The sequence below is a fragment of the Rousettus aegyptiacus genome, unplaced genomic scaffold (assembly GCF_014176215.1).
Source record: "Rousettus aegyptiacus isolate mRouAeg1 unplaced genomic scaffold, mRouAeg1.p scaffold_m13_p_3, whole genome shotgun sequence".
Classification (NCBI taxonomy): domain Eukaryota; kingdom Metazoa; phylum Chordata; class Mammalia; order Chiroptera; family Pteropodidae; genus Rousettus; species Rousettus aegyptiacus.
This window is the reverse complement of record NW_023416306.1, coordinates 145544695-145570802: the sequence shown is the minus strand read 5'-3', so window position 1 is coordinate 145570802 and position 26108 is coordinate 145544695. Positions and strand designations below refer to the sequence as shown.

The 26108-nt window shown below is 37.4% G+C and overlaps 1 protein-coding gene across 7 annotated transcripts in view; it reads left to right on the top strand.

Moving 5' to 3' along the window:
* Positions 1-3961: 3961 nt before the first annotated feature.
* ESR2 (estrogen receptor 2) overlaps positions 3962-26108 on the top strand; it is a 63386-nt gene continuing 41239 nt past the window's right edge. Inside the window, exons 1-3 of one of the 7 annotated variants that reach the window (XM_036238308.1) lie at positions 3962-4039; positions 6506-6659; positions 24057-24512. In XM_036238308.1, coding sequence (XP_036094201.1) covers positions 24094-24512 — 419 coding nt within the window. In that variant the 5' untranslated portion in view covers positions 3962-4039; positions 6506-6659; positions 24057-24093. Of the gene's footprint in view, positions 4040-6505; positions 6660-11915; positions 13173-13210; positions 13639-20542; positions 21130-24056; positions 24513-26108 lie in introns of those variants that run through there. The other 6 variants (XM_016141772.2, XM_036238309.1, XM_036238311.1 and 3 more) reach the window with 6 other exon arrangements.

Below are 26108 nucleotides of genomic sequence, written 5' to 3'. Positions count from 1 at the left end.
CCAGTGTGATGATATTGGGAGGTCGGGCCTTTGGGAGATGATTAGGTCGTACGGGAAGAGTCTTTATGAATGGGATTAGTGTCCTTATGAAAGAGGCTTTGGAGAGATACCTTGCCCCTTTCCACCATGTGAGGACAGTCTGGACTTCTAGAGCTTTCAGAACTGTGAGACATGAATTTATGTTGCTACCCAGACTGGTATTTTGTTATAGAAACCTGAATGGACCAAGACAGGGATATTTCTTTATTATGTTTCAGACATGGGCATTTCTGGGCAGCTGACTCCTTCTGTTCCAAGTCTGGGATATATGAGGCATTAAAAAAAAAAACCCAGGCAACTAACCACCATGTTTTATTTAAGGTCTCAAGGTCCTTGGCTGGTCCGCTTTCTTCTTTTCACCTTTCAGAGTCTTCTTATGTTTGTTTTGTATACAATGTCCGGAGTTTTGGGGTGTACTTAGCAGGTGGAATAGGGAAAAGTATATCTACCCTGTTTTTCTCGAAGTGCAAATTCTCATTTTCAGTTTTTGATGTTACTGTGTGACTTATGTCTTGCTAGGGTATTGTGCCCAAATCATTTTTTGACAGGATAAAGTACCACTATTACTATGAGATCATTTTGTCCATTTGGTAAATCTTAATCACATTCAGTGGTATGAGATCCTTGGTAAATACAACTTCTAAATATGTAAAAATGTTTTAAATATTGACTTCGAGTAGACTACTTCTATAATAGCAAAAGATTTACCCTAATTTCATTTGTGAGTAGATATTTGCACACAAATGTTTACTTGACAAATAAAATATGGTAGTTTAATTCTCCCAAAGGAGTTTTACAGACAGACCTACTTTGTTGTAATTGTAAATGCTTCAACCCTGTGTTTGATTTCACAGACAAATGAATGAGTAGAAAAGAAACATTGTAAGCAAGGAGTATAAATGTGCATTTAAATAATGAGTTTAATAATTAAATTATACCTTCGACTCTTTCTGACAAGAATGTCATCCATTTCTCATAGATAAATTGACTGGTCCCATAATTTGAAATAAATGATCTGAGATTGTGAGTTTACATTTTAAAAATCTTTTCAATTTAGTCAGAGGGAGTGACCATATCATACGCACATTTCTATGGAATAAATATAGCTATTCTGACCAAGTAAAAGTTCAAGTTCTATTTTTTCCTAATAATCACCCCCTCTGTGTTCACATAACTTTGTAGTAGTGTTTTTATAAACAATGTATTATCCTACAATTAGAATTGGCTTATGTTTAACAGCACAGGTGTGAGACTTCTTGAAGTCTCAGGTGTTAATCATCATTGGTAGTATCATTGTGCAATAGCTAGTAGAGAATATAGAAACTAGGAGAAAAATGTAGGCTCTTAAAATGTAAAGCAAAATCATTTACTAGCTGGGAATTAAACGGGAGGTTTTGAAATGTCAAGAGGCCCAAATATGAATTTCAGTTAGAATTTTATAAAGTAATATAAGTTCTCCTCTTATTGCATTTTAATATAATTTTATTTAGTATCCCTTAACACATTCTAAACCAATAGTGCTCCATAATTATTTAAAAATCAATCTCTAAGTCAATATCTTTTCTCTATAATTTTAGCATCCTCCATGCAGGTTGAAATGATTTTGGAGAACTGTGAGCAAAAATTTAATACAAAAAATGGCCTCATTTTACAGGGAAAGGTGCGCTAGGTAATTGGCAGAGAATGACCAGGAACATGGACCTCGGAGTAGATTAGAAGATTGAATAGTTAAGTATTTTGAATGCACTGTAAATGAGATTTTGAAGTCAACGTACCATTTTTGTTGCATCTATTAAGGAACTTTAAGGATAGAGGCAAGATGAAAAAATCTAATACTGCTTAGGTTAGCCCTGCAAAGTGTTGTATGTTAAAATTCCCGAGAATCTTTTGAAAAAGGCAAACTGCATTTTAATTTTACCTTTAGAATAGGGTGTTTATAATTTTATATGAAATAATTTGATATCAAATACTACTGTTACAGTACATATGATGCTAATTTTCATCTAGGAATATCTTTCTTTTTTATCGTTGTTTTGGGGTTGTGGTGGGTTTTCCATGACAGCTTTTGGCTGATGCATACTTAGTGAAGTTACTGCATTCAGTATTATGCTGAATTATTTATTTCACTGCATTCAAATGCAGGAATTCTAGGCAGCCCTGAATAGATCTCAAGGAATTGGTATTCTAAGTGTAGCAGATACTTTTGATTCCTTACCCACAGCCATTTTCATTTTCTCTGCTGCTAGAGTCTCATAATTGTTAGGGTTCTACCCTTTCTTTGCAGTAGTGTGAGAAGAGAGAGATAAATCTCTCACTCCATAAGAACACAAAAGAAAAGGGAAAAAACCCCCAAAAAACTCTTGGGGCAAATAGAAAACAATTAGCAAGATGGCAAATTAAACTCAACCACATCAATTGTCACATTAAATGTAAATTGTTTAAATACCCTAATTTAGAACAGAAATTGTCAGATTGTGTAAAAATGTTGCCTATAAGAAGCCCACTTTAAATATAAAGGGACAAATAGATTAAAGTAAAAGGATGGAAAATGATATATTAATACTGATCAAAAGAAAGCTGGTGTATATACATTGACATCAGACAAAATAAATTTCAGTGCAAAAAATATTACCATGAACTAATAAGGCCATTTCATATTGATGAATGAGTCAATTTGTCAAGAATTGACAAATTCTTGACAAATTGGAGATTTCAATACCTTTCCCTCCATAATTGGTAGAACATGTGGAAAATATCAGTATTTAGAATACTTGAATAGCATTCTCAACTAACAGTCTAATTGATATTTATAGATTTATAGAACACTCTACCTAACAACAGCAGAATACACAGAACATTTATCAAAATTGGCCATAATTTTCTGAATAAATTTAAAATTATTTAGGTCATGTAAAATATGCTTTCTGACTACAATGGAATTAAATTAGAAACCAATTTTAAAAAGATATCTGGAAAATCTACAAATGTCTGGAAACTAACACTTTTAAATCACCCATTGGTCAAAAAAGAAATTAGAAAGTAATTTGAACTATCTGAAAATGAAAATACAAGATAAAAAAATTTGTAAGATGCCACTAATGCAGTATTTAGAGGGAGATTTACAGCGTGAAATACCTAGATTTGAAAGGAAGAAACCTTTCAAATCAGTGACTGCAGCTTCCACTTTAAAAAATTAGAAAAAGAAGAGCAAGTTAAACACAATAAATAGAAGAAAATAAATAATAAAGAATTGAAATATATGGAAGAGAAAACAACAACAATAGGGAAAATCAATGAAACCAAAAGTTCTTTGAGAAGATCAATAAAATCAATAAGCCTCTAGGCAGACTGGTAAGAAGAAAGAGAAGACAAAAATTACAAATATTAGGAATGAGAGAGGTGATGTCACTATAGATTTATAAGCACCCAGTCCGTGGTATTTATTATAGCACCCTGAATGGACTTAAAATAACTTTTAGGAAGTAATTGTGAATTATGCATGTTTTCTTCTTATTACTCATTCAAATATTATTAATCATGAAAACATTGTCCCGCCAAAAAGCCAGAAAGCCCAGACATGCACAATAATAATTAAATTCAGTCATTTTGATATTTTGCCAACTATCCTAGCAAACTGTAGCTTTACATACACTTTTCAGTTTTGTCATTTCAAAGGTACATTTTGCAAAATATGTTTGTACAATAAAATATACTTTGTTTAGTAATATGTTACCATGATATATATTTATAATTTTAAACATGTACCATGTGAGGTTTCATCTGTACCTTTGCCTGAGGCCTCAAAAATGTTAGGGACAGCCTGAAGGAGGGACTCTCAGGTCTCCCATGGAACTCACCTGAGCACAAACTGTCATTGGCTCATTTCCTCTCCTTCCTTCCCTCCCTTTTGTTTTTGTTGTAGAAAACTGGACAAGGGAGGAAAAGAACCTCTTGGAGATCAGTTTATGCACTTTCCGTTTCCAGGAGAGACTCAAAGTAGGTGAGTTGCCTCTGGTGTGGCAGAAGAGGTGCCTGGGAAGAAGAGCTCACTGTACATATCAACCTGCAAGGGAAGTGGCTGACTTCCCAGCCCCAACTCAATTTTTCTCTATACTGGAGAATGCCTGAAATTCCACCCTTACAACTTTATCTTAAGATTTCAATCTTTCTCAGTCTTAGTGTGTTGGTACTGAGGCTAGATTTGATTTTGAGAAAGCAGCAGGGAAGACCTGGGTCTTCAATGCAAGAGAAAAGAAAAACCACAAAACATAGGGAGCTGAGATGGAGATGAGAGGAATTGGGAAGAAGATCAGGGGAGATGAAATGCACATGAGAGAAGCTGGGAAGGGGATGAGACAACTGGGAAGGAGATTAGGGAAATGGGATGGAGAAGAAGGGAGCCAAGATGAAAATGAGGGGAGCTGGAAAAGAAAAGAGAGAACTGGGATGGAGATGAAGGGAGCTGAGATAGAGATGAGGGAACTGGATGGAGATGAGGAGACCTGGGGTAGAGGGGAGAGGAGATGAGAAGGACAAACTTCAACTGCTCTTTTGGATGTTTTGCCTAGGGCTGGAAGGAAGGAGATATTTTAGAAGGCAGGTTTTGGCAGCGAGATACAGCTAGGCTTTCTATTGAACAGCTTAGAGGGGACCCCATGTATGCCAATAAGTGAAAACATGGGCTTCAGAATCAGACACATGGGCTCAAATCCATCTGACAGTTTTGAGCTATCTGACCTTGGGCAATTGGTTTATCTTGAGTCTCAGTTCTCATCAGTAAATATTAACAGAGTAGAAGGACCTATTTTATAGGATCATTGTGAGGACTAATGAGGTATCATTCAATAAGTAATTGGTAATATGCCTAGAACGCTGTAATAAATTTTAGTTATTGGATAATTTCCTCTCCTCTCCAGACCAAGAACAAGTCTGAATAAAATCTTTATAAATCATAAATCGTCTTTAACACAGATTCAACCATTCCTGTCCTTACCCTAAGGTATTTTGACCCTACATAACAGGTCTTTGAAGCAGGGAAGTTACTGAAAAGGGCTCTGACCCTGACACAACTTTGCTCTAGTCTAGACATCCTCAAATCCAACCCCCACATTGTCACCAGAATACTTTACTTTGTGAATCTACCTGTTATTCTCATGCTAAATTCCTTAAATGGCTTGTTGCCTACAGAATTTTGTGAAAGCTCTTTAGGTTGGCACAGAAGGTCCTCTCTGATCTGGCCTTAATGACCTTTCCTGTTTCCACCCTTCTCCCCTCCAGGGTAGGAGCCTCTTCTCTCTGCTTGCTAGCAGTTGGACACTGTGCATAGTGTTGTCCCAGCACTGATCACCAATTCTGTGTGGGTGTGTGAATTTCCTCCAGAGCAGCTGAATGCAGTACTTGCCTCATTCATTTCTGTCTTATGTTCAAGGTTTATTCATTTTTTTGATTGGGAAATACCTTCACATGTTTCACAATTTTAAAAAATATTAAAGAAATACAGTGAAAGCACTCTCCTATCTCAGTTTTCAAATTACTCTGTTCCCCTTCTAGGAGAGAACCAACTAATGGTAATAGTTTTTTTTGTGTACCTATTCTGAACATATTTTGTGTATGTATTCTTTCCCCTCCCCTTTATAAACAAATGGTAACATATTATTTACACCATCCTATACTCTGATTTTTTTCCCTTAGTATATCTTGGCAGTCTTTCCATCTCAATGTAAATTGAGTTTTCCCATTTTTTTTTGCTATTGCATGGAGTTATTCACATATTTATAACTTATCATTTGGCATATGGGTAAGTAAATGACAAGTATTGAATGAATGAAATATGGAATGGATGAAGACAAAAGCACACTTTTATGCTGCTCTTGGAAATTAGCTGAATGAGCAATATATAGTTTTCAACACATTACAGATATCACACATAATATAGATTGAATCATACAAAACCTTCTGATTTAACAAATAGAAATCTGACTTGTCTTATTCTTTCCTATCCATTAGAGGGAGACATGAACCTGTTGTAAAGCCAACACTTAGCTTCTAAGAAATCTGAACGAACTCTATAGCAGGTGGTCCTTTATAGAAATTGAGCCCAAACATCTCTAACGAGGACACCTGCTCCTTGCCTTCTCCTAGGCCAAGTCCTTCCTACATCTGTGAAGCCTTTTGTTCCAAGGACTTCTAGGTTGTTAAAACTACCATTTATTGAGAATTTACCAGGTGTCAGGCACGTTATAACACACCTTTTCTTTATATTCTCACAATCATTGTATGAGCTAGATTCTTATGCTCTTCCCATTCAACAGAGGAAGATCAAAGAGGCCAGGAAAGTGTTTCAGGGTATATAACCGGTACTCCAACCCAGGCTCTACTGACTCCAACCAAGCCTGAACTCCAACCTGCTGTGGGCTCTTCTGACCTGTCCGCACTGATGCCTTTGTGTTCTCCATTGTATCTGTAGAATCTTGTGCCCTGAATGCAGCTTCCAGAGGCCAGAGTGGAAGAATGAGGGATTCAAAGGGAAGAATACAAGGCTGGGACTGGACGCCTGTAGAATTCAGAAGAGACCCTAGGGGAGATCAGCACTTCCTGTGTCTGAAATGCAGTCAGTTCAGGTAAGGAGCTCTGGAGATTAATGTAAATCTCTAAGACGATCCCAAACCCGCAGGGAAGCGACTCTTATCCTCTGAATGTCTACAAATGTCTCCATCTCCACCAATCATTTGTCACTTATCATTTGTGACTGGTATTGTAGGTCATTTCTTAGGCATTTGTCTTCTTTTCTTGACTAGAATATAAAGCTTTAGAGAGATCAGTTCAGAGAGAATGGGCATTAGAGTGAACTGGATCTGGTTTGAACTTTTTGCTACTGTGTAATGGCGGGCAAGTTACTCAGTCTTCTCGTTTGTTAAATGGGAACATAAATAGTACCTACCTTGTGAGATTGTTTTGAGGATTAGATGAAACAGTACAGATAAAGGGTTTACAAGCAATTGCTGAATGAATAGTAGTCATCTCGTTATCTGAGAGCAAACACCTTCATATTCTCTTGTGGCTCGGGTAGGGACTTAAAGCATATTGTTTTTGAGCATTAAGGGGGCATTTCTACAAAGAGAGAAATGCATAAGGTCAAGAAGTGTTTTCAAAGAAGATTGTTTTATGAAAGAACAAATATAATGTCGTGTCAGAATAATTTTAAAGTGAAAATAACTAAAGAAGCTGTCAATAATTTTCTTGCTTGAATGGTTTTTTAGACTGAGATAGGGTGAGAAAGGTAAAGGGAGGGATGGGGTCAGGCTGACACAAACCTACAGATACTAGCAGTAGCAATATAGCAACCATTTAGAGACCACAGTGCTACCTGGTAATACAGGAAATGAATCTCCCTTGAGGAGGTAGGTATGGACCTATATAACGAGTCAGATGACCTGACCTGGGTTCCTGTAAATGTAAATCTGGAGAGCTCATTTAAATTTCCTTTACTGTTAAATGGGAATAAAACCATCGGAGTTGGTGTGAAAATGAATTATGACATGACCATATAAATGCTTTGTTTACTGTAAAAGCCAGTCTCATCCTAGGATGGCAGTTCTCTTAGTAAGGAACCATGAAGGAGAGATTATAAGCAAAACTGCCTAGACAGATAGAAAAAACATGTAGAGATGTAAAAAATAGAGAAAAGGGGGAGAATGCAGAGATCCAGTACATTGGACAACATTAGTGATCTCTCAGAAGCCATATGAACTACTCGGAGAAGTTCATTTCCTAGCTGTAATTCCCAGCAAAGGAGGGGATTGAAAAATGGAGATGACCCTTCCTTTCTCAGGTTCGGCTCCTCAGATTAAGTAATCACATATATGAAAGAAGCACCTTCTCTCTGTGCGCAAAAGATGGGTTCTGTATTTTTATAAGAGCCATTATGCAATGTGCATCACTGGAGTGTTAGTTGACATGTGTCTAAAGGACACAATGAGACGTTTCTAGTAACTTTCCATGACATGAACAAAGAACTTGAAAATGTCAAATACATTTACAAGAAGTAGAAAAAACTTAAGTCAATTTTTTTGAATTCTAAACTCTATGGAATCAGACAGTCTTATTAGAATCTGGCCTCTTAAGGCATGCCTGTCTATACTTTATGTGCTTTTTGACCTAATTTCTGGGATATTATATTGTTTGATATTACTGATATTTTCTTATTCTGTGCCAGAATAGGTAAGAAAGCTGCATTTCCAGAATTGCATTTGAGTCATTTGTAAATTGCATGTTACAATTTGCCACCATTTCTAATAGTTCTTTAACATTTTCTTTCTCAACTGGGTGATCACATTCATGTCAGTGACCTCCAGGAACTAGTTTCAAGAGAGAATTGCTTTAATCAGTGTTGGGGATGAAGACAGGAACGTATATTTTTCATGCTGTTTGGTTTGAAATGAATTGAAAATTAGTAACTCAAGGTACATAAGAGATTTGTGAGGAATTAAAGTACCTTCGAGGAGTATTAGGCAGGACAAAAAGTTACTTTACCTGCATGCATGCAAATGTCAAAGACCAGACTGAGACAAATGAGGCTGACTTTTAGGAAGTTGACTGCATATGCTGGTTGCCAGGTGGTTCATTTCAGCTGCAGGCTGGAGTATCCTTGTCCTGTGGCTTGGGCGCTCGGGTATCAGGTTAGGTCTACCTTGCTTCTTATGCCCTTGCTCATCTTACTAAGGGCTCCAGTGAAATATGTGTCAGTAAAAAGTTATGTAAATATATGCCATGGTTAGACAAGAACTTTGCAGTGGCCATGGTTAGACAAGAACTTTGCAAAATTTCATTCAGCAATATATGGACACTACAGGACAAATATGCCTCAATTTATGCAACAAATAAGAGAAGCATCGTAGGGTAACAGTGGGGAAAGCAAGAGATTAGCATATAGGTAGACAACATTAGATTGGAACTTTCACTCTGCCACATGCACATGTGTGACCTTACAAAAGAAATATCATCTCTCTGGGCCTCAGTTTCCCCGTCTATAAAGCAGGGACAGCCATAGGGAAGTTATGAGGATTAAAGAAATGAAAATGAACCTACCTGTGCAAGCCTGCCTACTGTGGTGCCTGAACTGAAAAGATACATAAATATTAGGTTCATTTTTATTTCCACAAAAAACATGATCCTGAAGAGCTCTACCCCAATTCAACTTTCAAGTATCATATTTTATATTACAAACCTTGATTTATGAGCAGCTGAGATAACCTCTGATATATCACATTAGTAATCCCACCTTTCCCATTTATTGCCACCGAATAAAGGTGTTATTGCAGGTTTAACAAGTCTTTCACTTCTCTTTTATTAATCATGTAAGTTTAGGGTTTCGTCTCTCAGATTCTCTCAAAATAGACCAATTTATACCCACATAATATGAAGTACGAGCTTGGTATTATACTCTGAAGCAAGTAAGAGCGTCTCAGGACCTAAATCCTTTCACTTGTCCTCAGGTTCAGAAGAGAAAGAGTGTCAACTTAAAGCCATCCTATACCTCGACAGTCTTCTAGCCTTTTTTTAGGAATCCTCCTTCCCCTCCACTTGTCCACATCAGCTTTTGCTTTCTGGCCTTCTACAGGATTTTGTTTGTTTTGCCTCACTGTAGTTTCTTTGCTACAAAAAAAAAAAAAAAAAAAAAAAAAATCCCCTTTCTCTATGATCTTTCCAAATTGAAGCCTTCAGCTGGTATTTGTTGAATGCCTGGATTGTACTAGATGAGTGCTATGGGCACTAGGCTACCATGGGGAATCCTAGAGATATAAGATTTGCACTACACTGTCGCCATGCAGGCAGGATGAAACAGGATGAGACTTGTGGGTAGGCAGTGTGCATGTTTCATTGGGTTATCCTGGTTTTCACTTTACTCAGGCTCTCAGCTTTGGGATGGGTAAGACTTCATTAGATAGAGAAAGGCAAGATGAGAAACGTACACCCTAAATGGAGAGAGGCTTCTTTTTTCTTCCTCCTGTAGTAAAACATACCTGTCCTACACTGACCTCCTTTGCTTTCCCAGTTAATATTTAGCTCATCTTGCAGGCTCTCACTAGTGTAATCATAAATGCTAGTAATTTAATATTACCCATCATATATAACAAGATTGAACTTTAACAATCCAATGATTTAACCCCAAAGGATGGCTGAATGGTGAGGACTTCAGTCCCGATTTCAGGGTATTTTGGGGAGAGATAAGCCTTTCAATGTCATACCATGTGGATGCTTCCTTAGGCAGGTAGGTTATGGGTGAGGTGTAAATGAGATGGGAACTCTGCTGAGCAGAGGCACATCTTCAACACAAGATTTCAGGGTGCTTTTTGGTCTAGCTATTGGTATTAAAAACTGTGTAAAAAATTCCTTCTTAGTTTTGGTCATGGTTCAGGTAGAGTTGGAATAATCACTCTCTTCATTCACATTAAACCAGGCAAAAGTCCTATCCTTAAGGTACCATTATCTTTCTTGATCCACAAGGTGAGTCAGAAGGAAATGTACTCACTCCCACTCATTCTCTTTGCTTAATATTTCCTGCAGTGAAGCTTCTCTGTGTAACAAACTGCTTCTGTGGGTGTCTGAGGGTCTTTATAAAGAGAACATGCTGTTCCCCTGACTGGAACACATTCTGAAGGAAGCATCACAGCAAATATGGGACTCTAGTTCCAGGGTTAAACAGAAGCCTTTGTCACAGGTGGCAGGAGGCTTTGAGGTGAGACTTGTCTGCAGGAGAGACAATGTCTTGACATTCAAGCCATCTTTATTTCCAATTGATTGCAGTCATGGTATGGAAGAAAACACGAGTCTTGGGTTCAAGTCTGATCTGGGTTCAAGTCCTTCTCAGCAACTGACTAGCCATTTTCTTAACTGTAAAATGGGGATACTTAATAATAGAATCTACCTCATAGGCTTGTTGTGTATAAAATTAGGTGATATGTAGAAAGTGGAGCATGGCTAAATGCCCAATAAGTGGTAGCTGTCTATGAAAACATTGTTGTTAATGGGTTCCTTTCTCTTTGTGGCTTCAAGTAGCTTATATAAGCTCTGTGAGACTCAGCTACCTCATCTGAAAAGTGAGGTCAATATTACCTAGTTTATAGAGCTGGCATGAGGATTAAATGAGATACTACCAAGCGCTTAGCACGCTTTCTGGCATGATATAGATGCTTGATAGATGTCAGTTTTCTTCACCCTCCCATCACCTTTGTTTGCCTGTTGGCTCATGACTGAAATTCCTTCATAATAATTTTCATTCTAGAGGTATCTTATTAGCAAGTAAATACTACCAAGTGAAACTAATCTTTTTAACCATCTAAGATTTTCTGTTTAACCCTTTTCTCGGTTGCCCTGAAAATACTCGACAGCAGCACTTGCGGCTGCAGCATTTACCCTGCAATAACTTGTAGATTACAGTCCTAATCTAACGTGAAATCTCTCACTTTTATTATTATTTTTACTTCACTCTAGTATATCAATAGTCTTTGGAAACAAATGAGATCATTGTTTTAATAGCATTCCGTTTTTAGTAGTGGTATTTCCATTTACAAAATATAGTAATTCTTCATTGCTAAAATGTCAAATCCTAGAAAACAGCATTCCTACATGTGATGTTAACATGTTCTCAAATGGTTGTTAGCTGAAGATTCATTTGATGAATCCGATTTACGTATACATTTCTGTTACAATAGGATTAGAGACAAGTCCTGTGTAGAAATTACTTCAAGAACAGTCTTTATATTTTATTTTCACATTGCCTCAGCCTCAGAGTGTGTTTATGTAAAATTAAATGAACACCGGCAGTGAGCTGCATTTTTGTTTTGTTTTTGTTTTCTAAATGGGAAATGGGTTAAGGTGGAAGGAAGGAGCATATGGATACTGGGTACCTGGAGAGACACCCAGGAGAGGGAAGCCAAGATAAGTGTCTTGTCTTCTATGGTCCTTCATGGGGTGAATTGGGTCAGCCAACACACTCTCCTATCCAAATGAACTTCTCTGCCTCAAAGATCAGGAAACTGCTTGATCTTGACACAACTTGAGAATCTAGGAGTCCTGACTTCAACGAAATTGACCAGGGGTGGAGCAGATTTTTGATAACCATCGTTTATAGGTTTCTCTCAATGTTTGGAACCTGTCTCCATCACCTGTGGACCTCACTTTTATAAACTGAGAGGACGACAGAATCCCTCTAGGGACTAAAGCCCAAACACTTAAGGCTGGCACTGTAAAAATTTCCCTCCAAATACCCCTTTGGCTTTCCTCTATCAGAGATCTGGACTCACAATCAGATCAAGAACTATGTCCCTTATGCCATATGTATGGATAGTTTGGTGATTAATTAGGCAAAAATGTGGCACCAGGGTCTCAAAATGGCCTATGGGACATCTACTTACCTTTCTTTTGTTTTTGTTTTTGTTTGTTTTTTGCCATCGATGGCTGCCCTAAAGCCACTTGCTTCTCAATAACCATCATATAGTCCTAGTCTTCACACTGTGAGCTATTAACGGAGTGAGGAGAATTTGGGGGAACTGGAGCTGCCACCAGGGGACGCTCGCCTGCGGAGTGAGTTTGGCAAAGGCGCTGCAGTAAATGGGGTCTTTGTCACGGAGGAGGCACAGAGTTTCCCCAGAGTGTTCCTTACAATAGGTGAGTTTGAGGAGGTTCCTGGGATATTTTATCTAACGCGAAAGCCTTCCCAGTCAGGCCCTGAGAACTGAGAACCCACAGCCTCCACCTCTGGGCCGCGGCGAGATGACTTTGCCTCTCCAGGGACACGCGATTGCACTTGCAGCTGGGGATTGGACAAATCCCAAAGCCTTTCTAGTTTCACTACTAGATTCTTAAAGTCAGACTTCTGTATTCATTGACCAGAAGCATCCAGTCCCTCTCAGGCCCACGTGGGTCAGGGTCTAGGGACGTGATCCTCAGAGTGTGGTCCCCAGACTGGCAGCATAAGTTTCAGCATCACTCCTGAACCTGGTTAGAAATGCAGATTCTCAGGCCCTGCTAAACCCGAGGCTGGGGAAGGGACGCCACCTGTGTTTTGCTACCCCTGCCGGTGACTGTGAAGCGCTCAGACAGCCTGCCCTGGAGCTTCCCGCTTCGCCCAGGTGAGTTTGGATCTCCAGGCAAAAAGCCCGGGTCCTCCCGAGATCTCCCGGCCGCCCGCTCGGTGGTCACGTGGGCCCTTGGATTTTTTTCCGCCCCCCACGTCCCCAGTCTTTAAAAGGAAGAAGAGGCTCCTGGTTAAGTCGTTTGTGGTCTTTGCAGTGTCTCGGGCTGCTAGACTCTTTGATACCCACTCCCTCGCACCTGTTGCCTGGACGCTGGAAGCGCGGGGGTTGTGAGAATCGCCTCCGGAAACTTGCAAGGCAGAGAGGAGGCGGCGGGAGCCGTGCGGGAGAGGGACCCTCAGGCTGTGACTGTCATTCAGTGCTGCGGGTAAAGGCTGGCATTCCGGGTGTGGGCTGCTTGAGGTGAGCTCACTCTTCGCAGCTGGTGGTTGCCAGCCAGGTGCGGGGAATAGAACTACTCCGGAGAAAGCACGTGTCGGCGTTTTAGAGATTGTAAAGGAAGGTAAGTGCCCCTTTGCTCAAGGTGTGATTTAATTGTCTGATTTTCTGTTTGAAATCCTGCGTTGGGAAACCAGTAATCTTGAAAATAAAAGACAATGTACCCCCCCCCCCCCCGCAAAACAAGAAAGCCCACCGTCTTGGAAACTACTAGAAACAGAAATTTTATGCTCTATTTTTATTGAAAACGCCGTCAAGTTAACTTACTTAATTACCTTGCGCACGTAAGCTCCAGGTTGATTGTGCTAATACACATGTCTTTTTGAAAGAAAACACTCATCTAGATTTTCTTGATGGATTTCTCAACAGTGGGTGAAATGTTGACGGAAAGTTGAAGATGTTTCATGCTTGAATTTTGTGGGCCTGGGAAGATGCACATGTATGAATCAGACAGGTGACTAGTGTTTTAAAGTATTAACTAGCATTCCTCTGTCGTATCAGAAAGCGTATTGACTTCTCCTGGGCGTACTGAGCAAGATTAAGTTCTGCGCTGTTTTTGCTTAAGAGGAACCCAACTGTTGTTTTTTAACCCTTTGTGCCTAGTTCATATTGGAAGTACAAAATTAAATCAAGGGAATATTAATTTTATGAAAAAAAACTGGATTTGAGTGGATTTTCATTTAGGAAAATAAGGTTGACTCAATTTTACCAGCTTTTAACAAAGCGACTTTGCACTTTGGTGGGCACACAAATCTTTGGAAGAAAGATTTTGTCTTAATTTGTTTGACTTCTGGTATTTACATGGACATTCCGTTAGGAACTTTTACTTTTGTTTTAAGTTTCTAACTTCGCAGTGGCTATTTTCCTCTGTATATAGAGAAGGATATTTGTTTAAAAGTGAACATGTGAAAAGGTTTGTGCTGTGAGTATTGTAAAAAGTAAATGTACTGACTATGAAAACATTGCATACTTTGACTGTTTTTTTCCTGCAGAAAATCAAATATGTTTCTGCATACATTCTAGAAGGGGGAAAATGTAAGGATCTGTTCATCAATATCTAATATCAATGAAATCCTAAAACATAAACCTTAGGATTTCATTTTATGTTCCAGCATTTTTTTTCAGCTGAATTACTGAAACATTCTTATTTTAAAAGCAGCCATTTTTCTGTAACACTTAAGATGTGTGTAAGTCTCTGAAATCAATTAAACACAGATTTAGGACACATTTCATAGTGGTTGTGAGAGACTTGAACGAATCTAATCACTTTTTACGTTTCTAAAAATTTATTTACAATACTGAAAAGTTAAAATTTACTAAATTCAACCCAGAAATATATAATTAGCATTTAGTAGATATTGAGATGTCCATTTTTAGGAATAAGATTATAATTTTCCATAAATGTGTATCCAATAGATAATGATTCACAATATATCTTTTGATAGTTTTAGTTTGTGTTTTGAGTCATTTTGTACTTCTAATTATATAATAAAAAATGTAACATGCTGAATTCGAATCACTTACTGGTAACTTTTTTGATGCTTACATCTAGACCCCTCAAGGAATGTATATATATGTACTTGAATGTTAGACTTCACTATTCAGTGCCAGCGGGTTGTTTTAGACATGACAGTATTTTTTTTTAAGGCAGGCAGGCTTACTGCAATATAATTTACATACGGTAAATCTAGCCTCTTCAGTTGTACCCCCTGGGAATTCTGAAAGTTGCATGCAGTCATGTAATCACTTCCATAATCAAGACATAGAACAATTCCATCACCCCGGAAGTCCCCTTTATGCCTTTGTAGTCAACCCTCTCCACCCATTCCCAACCCCTGGAAATCCTGATCTGTTCGCTGGTTTTATAGTTTTGCTCTTCAGTATGTTTTCACTTAGAAATAATTGTCTTCCCTTTTCTCAAAAGAAAACATCAGTCCCCTCATTTGGGGGAATGAGTCAGGTTGTAGTAATTTGTTTTAAACCTGTATACTTTGGGATAAATTTTGCAAATGGGAAACTAGAGACTTGGACTAAGTGTTACCTTCATATTGGGCTAATGGATTTAATTCTTAGCAAGTTTGGACCAATGTGGTTAAAGTCTTTGGTTACGGTATATATCATTAATTATCTCAAACTAAAATACAAAGCAGTTTAAAATATATTTTATCATATTAATAGAACTTATTGTTCCTTTATAATCTTGGCATCTAAGGAATACTTTTATTATACTTGAGATTAAGAAAGTTACCTGAAATTACATATTATCAAATAGTGAGGAACAAAAGATTGATTGAAAATGACAATTTGTAGACATTTAAAATAAAATATAGAGTGATTGTGGTTGCTTAAGTTAAAATACTTTCCTGAATAGGAGCTATGGTCTGTGCCCAATTTATTTGTAGATATCGGGGTTTCTTCGTTTTCTGTGCTCATACTTTGACATGTAAATTTCCTGCAGGACATAGATGCAAAATCTTTTGCAAACTAATATTCTTTACCTTTTAATACATTATTCAATTCAGTAAATAGGGGCCATTTATTGCTAGGCACCCCTAGTAAAGATAAGTCAGATGATGTCTTTTTCCTTTTTCCTTTACACTATGAAAAACGGCCTGTATTTTAAGCATGCAACTTCCCTTTCGGAGAACCACAGTGGCAATAACTAGGATATGCAGTGGCAAGTTTATGAGGCACCAGCAAACTGGATAGGTGGCATTTCTAACTGGAAGTGTTATAGCTCTTAATTAAGGGCCTTTAGCAGGGAATCTTTGCGTGGATATATTTGAGAATGGGCGGCAAAGTGCGGGTCACTTGGAAAGACAGATTATTGGACTTGTCTGTTTCCTCAAAGCAGCACTGCAACCTTTTATTGCTAAATGTTTTGTGTTCTACTGTCAAACCCAGGACTGAGTGTATTTAGTTTAACTTCTGTATTAGTCATGTCTTTCGAATCTCTCTACCCATAACTCTTTCCCATTGTGCCCCAATGAATGTTTGAATGTGGTTCACTTTCCTAACAGTGGAGCATTTTCTCCAACTGTTAGTATCAGGAAGGAGCAGAAACTTCCAGATGAGAAGGTTGATGGGTTCTTCCTCCACACCTCTGTCATAGCATGTAATAACCTTGGGCCTGAGATTCTGTCCTCTTCCCTTTTCAAGCCCTCAAAATTCTGTTTCCTGTTTGGCTCAGTAAATTCCAATGCGATTCTAGGGAAATCAGGTTTTTCTCATTTCGGAAGATACATGTTTTTAAGAGTTGTATGTGAGTTGATTATTAACAATCAGTTCTATGGTGATTTGGAGTTTTTCTTTTATTCCTAGTTACCAGTAAATTGACTGATAGCATTAATACTTTGCTTTGGAAGAAGATACATTTAAGGCCAATGATTGGCAAACAGCCACTTATACACATCAAAGATGTTTGACACTTAAATATTTTTTATCTTTTCCATGAAATTCCTTCTAGTATCTGCTTTGTGAGTGAGAACTTATGACTTCTGTGAGGCACACAGATATGGGTGTTTGAACTGAATGCTTTGGAAAGTGTGATGGGCAGGCTTTGGAATACAGCATAAAAAGAATGTGCCTTTTTATGCTCCACACAGTGCTGACAGGTTACCAGCTCTTCAGTTATTTGGATTGGTGGTGATGGATTGTAAAACAGAAGTTAAGAAAGAAAAATTAGGCAAACATCTTCAGGATGGCCGTAAAGGCATTTTAGCCTAAACTGTTTAGACATTCTGTGTAACACTATAGGCCTATCCAGTGGCACATGCCAATAGATTGACTTCGTCCTCTTGGATATGTGATAATACTTTATGGAATGTGTTCACATATATCATTTCACTTTATCCTTCAAGCACCGAAAAGGTGTAGCCCATATTAGGTCCCTGTTTCTACTGAAGAATACATGGAAACTCATTTGTCTAATCTCATCTGGCTTTCAGGCAGAGCTGGGACTAGGACCCCGTGTACTATTCTGTCCACTGGGCCAGAATATATGTTTAAACAGGCCTGGTGGTGACTGCTTTCTTGTTCTTTACCTAGATTTGATAAGTACTTTGATAAAATCAGTCTATTCTTTCTGCAGTGTCTTTCTGCTATTTCTGGGGCCTGCCTTTTCTTCTCCAAGGAGTCGTTGACAATATTTATAATTTAAAAAACTCATTTCAGTTTAAGAACTGTAATGTATTTTCCAGCCAATACGTTAGAACGCTAGAACGCTATAATCCCACGTGTATAAAAAGCTTTCCCACTGAATGCATAATGTGACGGGAGAGGGCTCAACACAGGTGTGTGTGCTGGAGGAATGGGAGAGGGAAGTTTTTGGATTGAAGACAAAGGCTATTTGTCACAAACGGTATGGGCCAATTTTTTTTTTTTTTTTTGGGCTATGATGACTAATTAAAGAAAATTGACATGCAAAGAAATTAATCTTTAGAATCAGGATGTTCTTTTGTTGCCCAGGTGAAATTCCATGCCTACCAGACCCAACAGTTAAACTGTTTAGAGACTGTTTTTCCCTCTTGTGCCAGATATTGTGGTCACTGAGGCAATGCTGGGGTGTTCAAATGAGTGGGGAAAATCCTGTCCAACAATGTTGAAGAAATTTGAACTTTGGGGGATTCTTTCCTTAACCAGTTCAGATTCAAGTTTTAGAGTAGGACTACTCAAATGACCAGTTTTTTTTTTTTTTTAATCTACTTTTATGGACCTCCAGTGGAGAAGGCTTCCCTTTTGCTCCCTGTTCTGTCTCTAGGTCTTCTACGATGATTTAAGTTTATCATTCCTTGTGTCTTTGCTTAAGAAGAAAAACTCTTTTCATTGGCTACTGTGTTACTAATTATCCAAGATTTCACTGATGAATAGTTGTCACATGAATCTGGATACATCTAAAAGATATCCAGCCAAAAAGCAACATAACCTTTTAATCACTGTCCAGCAACCAGATGTCTCTCATTAATTTTCATGGTATTGGGGATGTGTAGAAATTCTAGAGAGGTTCTTCGGAGTATATATGTGAAATCCAAATTTTCTAAGCAAAGTCACCTGATTGGATGAATCATAGCATTTGCCATTTGGCAGTGTGTGTCTGACAGGTCATTTCAGCATTTCTGGGCTGAGAATGAACATTTCACTTATAAGGTGGAAATCAATGGCAGGATTGAGTCTCTGCTTCTGAGAGAGATGCCATATTCATTTTAAATCATATGTTCATTTTCCAGCTGGGTAATGGGAATTGTTATTTCCAGTTCATGAATTTCCATGCTACTGTTCAGTTTATGTCAGTAGAAGCTTTATGTTTCTAAAAGGCCTAATGAAAGGAAAAGATAGACGTGGTTTTCTGATAGTTTGATGTGTTGGCTTTGCTGAAGTACTTATGTTAAGTTGCTAAATACACACTTACTTTATTAATGCAAAGTTGAAATAACATGAAATTCGGTAATTGAACAAAAGAGAAAGGTTTTTTGTTTAAACCATTTGTTTTTTAAGCATTAATATGAAGTCTTATTGAAATTGTTATTCTAAAATTCACTGCTTTTCTGTTTCATTATTTCCTAAATATAATTCATTCCTCATTTGATGATTGAGAGTGTTGAATTTGCTCTTATATCCTTATATAAGTTTACCTTGAGAGGTACTCTGTATGAGAAAGTTAGTAAGCCAGCTTTGTTTTCTTACCCCTTTTTTAAAAAGTTCAATAAATACAAAATTTAAATATTACCTCCAGTTTACAGTTTATTATGCATAGATATAATTTGTTACATATGTTACCTCAAGTATTTTGCTCTCATTATAATGTATATGGTTTAAGTTGTGCTATTAAAGTACTTTAAATGTCTTTTGATGAACTATTTGGCTACATAAGATATACTCAGATCATAAAGAGAAAGCAATCCACTAAAATGCAATTGTCAAGGTGCAATATTGAAAACATAAGCGCAGCGAGCAGGTATATTGTAGGTGGATTGAAATAAAAGAAGTCTTTTCTGGAGAGATTGAGGGATAAATGCCTTCTAACAATGCCGTCAGCCCTGGATCTGCCATCTAAAAGGTTACCAATGACCTAATCACCAATTCCTGTGGTCACTCCTATGTCAACCACTCACTTTAACCTAGGTCATTTCCATGGATTGTAAATGTTTTCAAGCATCTCTTTAAATCTCTTCCTTGATAAACAAAATGTAGTGTATAAGTACAAATGGAATTCATCTTTAAAAAGAAAGGAAATTCTGACACATGAAACAAAGCATGAATAAACCTTGAAGACATTATACTAAGTGAAATAAGCTAGTCACAAAAAAGACAAATACTATGATTCCATTTACATGAGTTACTGAGTAGTCAGATCTATAGAGACAGAAAAAATGGTGGTTGTCAGGGGCTGGGGGGAAAGAAGGAATGAGGGAGCTGTTGTTTAACAGGTATAGAAGTTTAGGTTTTATGAGATGAAGAGTTCTGGAGATTGGTTGCATAACAGTATGAATGTACTTAACACTACTGAACTGTACATTTAGCAGTAGTTACGATGGAAAATTGTATGTGTATTTTACTACAATAAAAAAAAGTTTGGAAACTGCTAATTTTGACAATGATTAGCATTACATGCTTTATCTTTCATATTTTCTATTAGGAATCAGGGATTGTATATGTTGATTGGGAATCTAGACAATTGCAACATGAAATTATGTAAATCGTGATTAATAAATGCACATATTTAAAAAACCAAACTTCCTTAATCCTAAATTCTTCTCCAGCTGCCATTCTCTCTCCTGTCCCTGGTGGCCAATCAATGTTGATTAGAAGCAGTAGCACCTTTGTATTAGTTCCTTGTCATTTTATCTGTTACAGAGACTCCCTGAAGGCAGTACTGTGCCTACTGAAAGTGCTCCCATCTCTGAATAGTACCCTTGACTTAGTGAAATCTTGTATTTTAAGCACATTTCCTTATATTCTTATGACAAATGTTTATTTAGTTGTAGTGGAAGGTGAATAAAATACAGTATGTGCTTTCAAGTAGTTTAAAATCTAACTACTTCTTATTCTCCTATCCCATCTTTTCCATTTCCAAGAAGGATTCAATGTAGTTGCAATCTAATAAAAGGATTAAATTTATCTGTCAATAACCGTAAGGTTGCTAAGAGTGGGAAAAGTGCTAAGGCATAAAATGCCAACCAGTTCCCAATGCATTTTACATATTCCTTATTTGGATATGGCTGGTTTCCTGTAGGAAAATAGCAGATCAGAGTGGAATTTGGGTTGGAATGCCTTGAATGTTAGAAGACTGTGACTTACTACAGAGGCTGGTGGGAAGCAGAGGACTAATCAGAGCTGGATTTTAAGAATGTTAATCTGGCCACTCTGTGGACCTGAAGAAGGAGCAAATGAGGGACAAGGAGTAGTAAGGAGCCTATTACAGATTCACAGACAAGAAGTAATGAGTGTTCAGATGGTGGCAAAAGACAGCATAGAAAAGTCACCATGCAGGGAAAAAACAAAGTGTGCCTTGGTGATAAAAGGTCCTTGGATAAAGGCGGGGGAAGATAAGTTAAAGGTAACTAATGCGTTTTGCCATTAACACAGATAGGAAATAAGTGATTTTGAGAGGAAAATGATGAATTTTATCTTGGAAATTGTTTTAATTGTTTAATTAGTGTGCTATAACAAGTTATCACAGAATTTAGCAACTTAAAATAACAAACATCTCATATAGTTTCTGAGAGTAGGAATCCAGGAGCAGCTAAACTGATGATTCCAGCTTCCGTCTTCAAGATGTTGGCCAGGGCTACAGTCATCTGAAGGCTTGATGTAGGCTGGAGGATCTGCTTCCAAAATATCTCTCTCATAGCTGTTGGCTGGAGGCTGCTGTTCCTGCCAGCTGTTAGCAGGAGGTCTCCGTAGGGTTGCTTGGGTGTCCTCACAGTATGGAAGCTAATGTTCCCTAGAGTGAGTGATCCAAGAGAGCAAGCCAGGAAGGGGCTGCAGTGCCTTTTATGACCTAATCTTGAAAGTCACATACGATTCCTTCTGCCATCATTCATTCATTAGAAGTGAGTTACTAAATCTAGCCCATGCTCAAAGGGAAGGTTAGGCTCTCCCTTTTGAAGGGAGAAGTGGTGAAGAATTTGTGGGCTATTTTAAAACCACCATAGATACAGTGCCTTTAGAGGACAAATGGAGTAAGCATTCAAATGAAAATGGCAGAGGAAGGTAATTTGGGGCTTTAGAAAGCCAAGCTGCCTACATTTGGAAGTAGGTGAGAGCTGAAACCGAAAATATTAAAGATGGAGAACTTCTCAAGGCAAGTTTCTTAAGGATCTCTCATGGATTCTCATTATTAGTGGTAATTGTTCCTTTTTCCACATTATATTATTAGTTATTTTTTTAAGGGTTCCAATTTTAACCATGTATTTTGTCTTTTTCTCTAATGCTCCTTTAAAATTTCAAACATACAGAAAATCAAAAGACTGGCATAATGAATGTCCACATCTCTACCATTTAGATTTAGTAGTTAACATTTTGACTTATTTACTCCAATTATTCACCCAAATATTTTTTTCTGAATTATTTATTAGGTGATATTCTTTTGTAAAGAAGGATTTCCCCTCCACCTTCAGATAAGCTATAGATCCCCTTTGAAAAGCAGGGTACAGACTTAATGATTCTTCCTTAATTACTAATTTTCAGAGTGAGGAACTGATGTCTTAATCATTTGCAGTGGTAATAAATGATTCTATTTTTTTTTTTTTTATTGTGGACATATTGTCCGAAGGGTAAAGGCATATGTAATTTACACACACACACACCCCCATGGAGGTTGTGCCATTTCGCACTCTCACCAGCAATGTAGGAGAGAATTCTTGTTTTTCTATAGACTTACCAAGGGTTGTCAAACACTTGAATTTTTGCCAAACATGATAAATGAGAAATTATATCTTGGTATAGTTTTAATTTGTATCTCCTTTATGAATGAGTTGGAGCAGCTTTTTGTGCTTTGCTTTCCCTTTATTTTTGGTGTGTGTGTTCTATTTGCTATTGTCTTTTGCCTGTTTTTCTAGTGAGTTTTTGGTCTTTTTAAATCTTAATTTAAGGGTTCTCTTTAGATACTAGTGAGATTATCCCCTTGCTTCTAATATAAGTTGAAAATATTTTTATTTCCAATTTGTCATTAGTGTTTTTTTGTGTGTGTATGGCATATTTTAATGATATGCCAAGATTTGCTTTTATGTATTGAATTGATGTGCTTTTATGCACATCTTTTTTATTATTATTATAGCTAGATTTTGAGCCATAGTCGAAGTTTTCCCCACACCCCGTTTATAAAGGGGCTTACTTTGTTTGCTTCCAGCACGGGTGCAGCCCCAGCTCCTCCTTGTCCCTTTTCCTTCCCTCCCACTCTTCCTTCCATTTCTCTTTTAACTTCTGGATCTCTGGACCATTTGGAGTTTATTCTGGCATATATTCTTTCCCAGTGGTAATTCTTTTGACCATTGTTTTCCAAGTGATTTGAGATACCACCTTTATCAGAAACTCAATTTCTAAAACCTTTTGCGTTTTTGAATTTGCTCTTTTGGGATTTTCCATTCTGTTTTTTAGCAGTATGGGCCAAATCAAGAGATAAAATGTATACAATAGGTTCAAAAGGGGAGGTTTGATGTAAATAATTACTTATAATTAATTAACTATTATAAGAAACTAAGTATAAGTTATAAGGAAACTCTTAACCTCCCAGGCCGCAAGATTGCAGCGGGACCTCATTCTGGACCAGCGGCTGGGCCAGGCTCCCCCGCACGTCTTCACACCCACACAACTGGCCTCTGCCCTGGCCAAGAAGGCCAGAAATCACAGCAGCCTCCTCTTCTTGCAGTGTCCCTGTAGCGCGCCCTCTACTGATAAAGTTTAGCATCGGCTCACTTTAAATTCTATAGGAATTCTGTTTATCGTAGAGCATATATCGAAGGGTGCATCGGAAGCTGTGAGGCAGTGAATTGATTACTGACACAATTACATCGGCCTGTCTATTCCTTTTTTTTTTTTTTTTTTTTTATTGGCGGTTCATGGTATATTTGAATGTTTGTCAGTGCTGGTCCTGCTAATCGATCTGCTCTTTCAGGGTTTTCCTGGTTATTGTTTATCCATAAGAACTTATAATGCTTATCTTGTTCCAGATTAAAAAAAAAAAACAGTGTCACTTTTACTTAATCCTGTGTTTTTTAATTTTAAAGAGGATTTTATAATAAGTTCTCATGGTAAATAATATTCTTGTTAACAACAACAAAAGCAATGAAGAAGTGAATGAAATAGAAAAAGAAAGTTCCGTGACTCAACTTTTCATCCCTCTGATATTAATATTTTCATGTATATCTTTCAGGATGTATTTTTAAGCTCACGAAGTATGTGTATGTGTTTAATAAAAATGTTTGAACATTTTTAATAGGTATGTTTGTAGCTCTAAGACATGCCCTTTGTTATTCCTTACAGCCGTTACACCTGCCCATGAGACTTTGAGAACATTATAATGTCACTTTGTGGCTCTTCTCACAAGGAGTTTTCTCAGATGTTACCTATTCAAGACATGGATATCAAAAACTCACCATCTAGCCTTAATTCTCCTGCCTCCTACAACTGCAGTCAATCTGTCCTTCCTCTGGAGCACGGCCCCATATACATACCTTCCTCTTATGTAGAGAGCCACCATGAATATTCAACAATGACATTCTATAACCCTGCTGTGATGAATTACAGTATTCCCAGCAGTGCCACTAACTCAGAAGGTGGGCCCGGTCGACAGACCACAAGCTCAAATGTGTTGTGGCCAACTCCTGGGCACCTCTCTCCTTTAGCGCTCCATTGCCAGTCGTCACTTCTGTATGCAGAACCTCAAAAGAGTCCTTGGTGTGAAGCAAGATCACTAGAACACACCTTACCTGTAAACAGGTAAATCCAGTCTTCATTCTGAATTGTAGTTGATGGGCATTATTCAAATCACTTTATGATTTAGTGAGAAGAAAGATATGTGTTATACAAGGTTTTTATTAGTCGTGTGGATTACTTAGGGCACTTAAAACATATTCTGAATTCTAGAATATCTGTTCTGATATTCTGTTCTCATTAAAAAGTTTTTGTAAATCTGTGTTGTGGGGAGAATTCATTATTGTGACTACTGTCTTTAGACAATAAAGATTAAATTTAAATCATTTTTTCTTGATGAAGTGATTTGGGTTTGAAAAGGAAATACTTTCAATTTAGATTTTTTTTGTAATAAAATCACAATTTAGTATTCATGACAAATTGTTTTCAGGATAAATGTAACTGGCAGTATTACAGCTTAAATGAAATACTAAACACATAAAGCCTGAAAAGACAGACAACAACTGGTACAAACTTTTAAACAATGAAGTAAAATGACATTTTATAGAGATCAATGGAAAACTATTGAAATGTAGACTTTAGTTGAAATTTCTAGAAGTTAAAAGGAATATTTGTACTTTTTAAATGCAAGGTAATGTGATGGTTATTTCCATTTAATTTATAATATTTTTAATGATAATTATGACTGGAGGGAAGGGGTTGTATAGGAAGAAGTATGAGGGGAAGATAAACTTCTAAAACAACCAAAATGTAAGTTATAGCATATCAGATATTGAAATTCATTACTTTCAAATGCCATTGTAAAACTTTGAGAAAGCCATGTTACATGGTGTTTTTATTTTTCCCCTTTTCAAAAAACTTTTTGTTTGTTGGAAAAATACAAGAGAATATAAAAATTATAGATAACTTTTTTAAAGTAACATTTTTTTATTGTCTTTAACTGAAGAAATATTTTGTTTCTGAGCATGAATTCTAATCAGAGTTCTGCTAACATTTGGGTAATTTAAACCATAATAATTACCTTCATTTATAAATCATACCTCTATTTCTTTTCCAAAAGAAACATACCCTAGCAAAATCAGGAACTTGCAGATATGTTTTTGGCTCTCGCTTCCTCCACACAAGTCCCTGCCCCTCCACGCAGCACTGAGAGTCTGTTTTCTTCAAAGCCGCCTTTAAGGACAGGCATGTGTTCACTCCTTTTCTTCTCTCTTCCACTTTCTCATTCCCTTTTTTTTCTCCCTTCTCTCCCTTTTCATTCTTTCCCTTCCCCCTTTCTCTAAACCTGAGTACATACAGTATTTACCTTAATATAACTTAAAGTCCATTTGCTACTCCTGTTATGGTTATTTTTATTCTAGACCTTTATCCTAAATTGCAGAATAAAAGGTTTTTCTTCCCCCATTTAAATGGAAACTCTGAAGGGCATTAGCTGATACTATTGGGAGTGACTGATACTTGAAAATGGTTAGGTGAGTTTAGGCCCCTCCATGCAGTGTCGATGAACTCTAGGAACTATTGAAGGCTACCACATACCTTGTTTGTGGTTCAGAACTATGGGTAAGGCTCAATCTGGTCACTTATTACACTCAGAGATGTGCACCCCTATGGCTACAGCTAGCCATTCGTAGTTGCTAGTGGTCATCATCTGTAGTTACTACT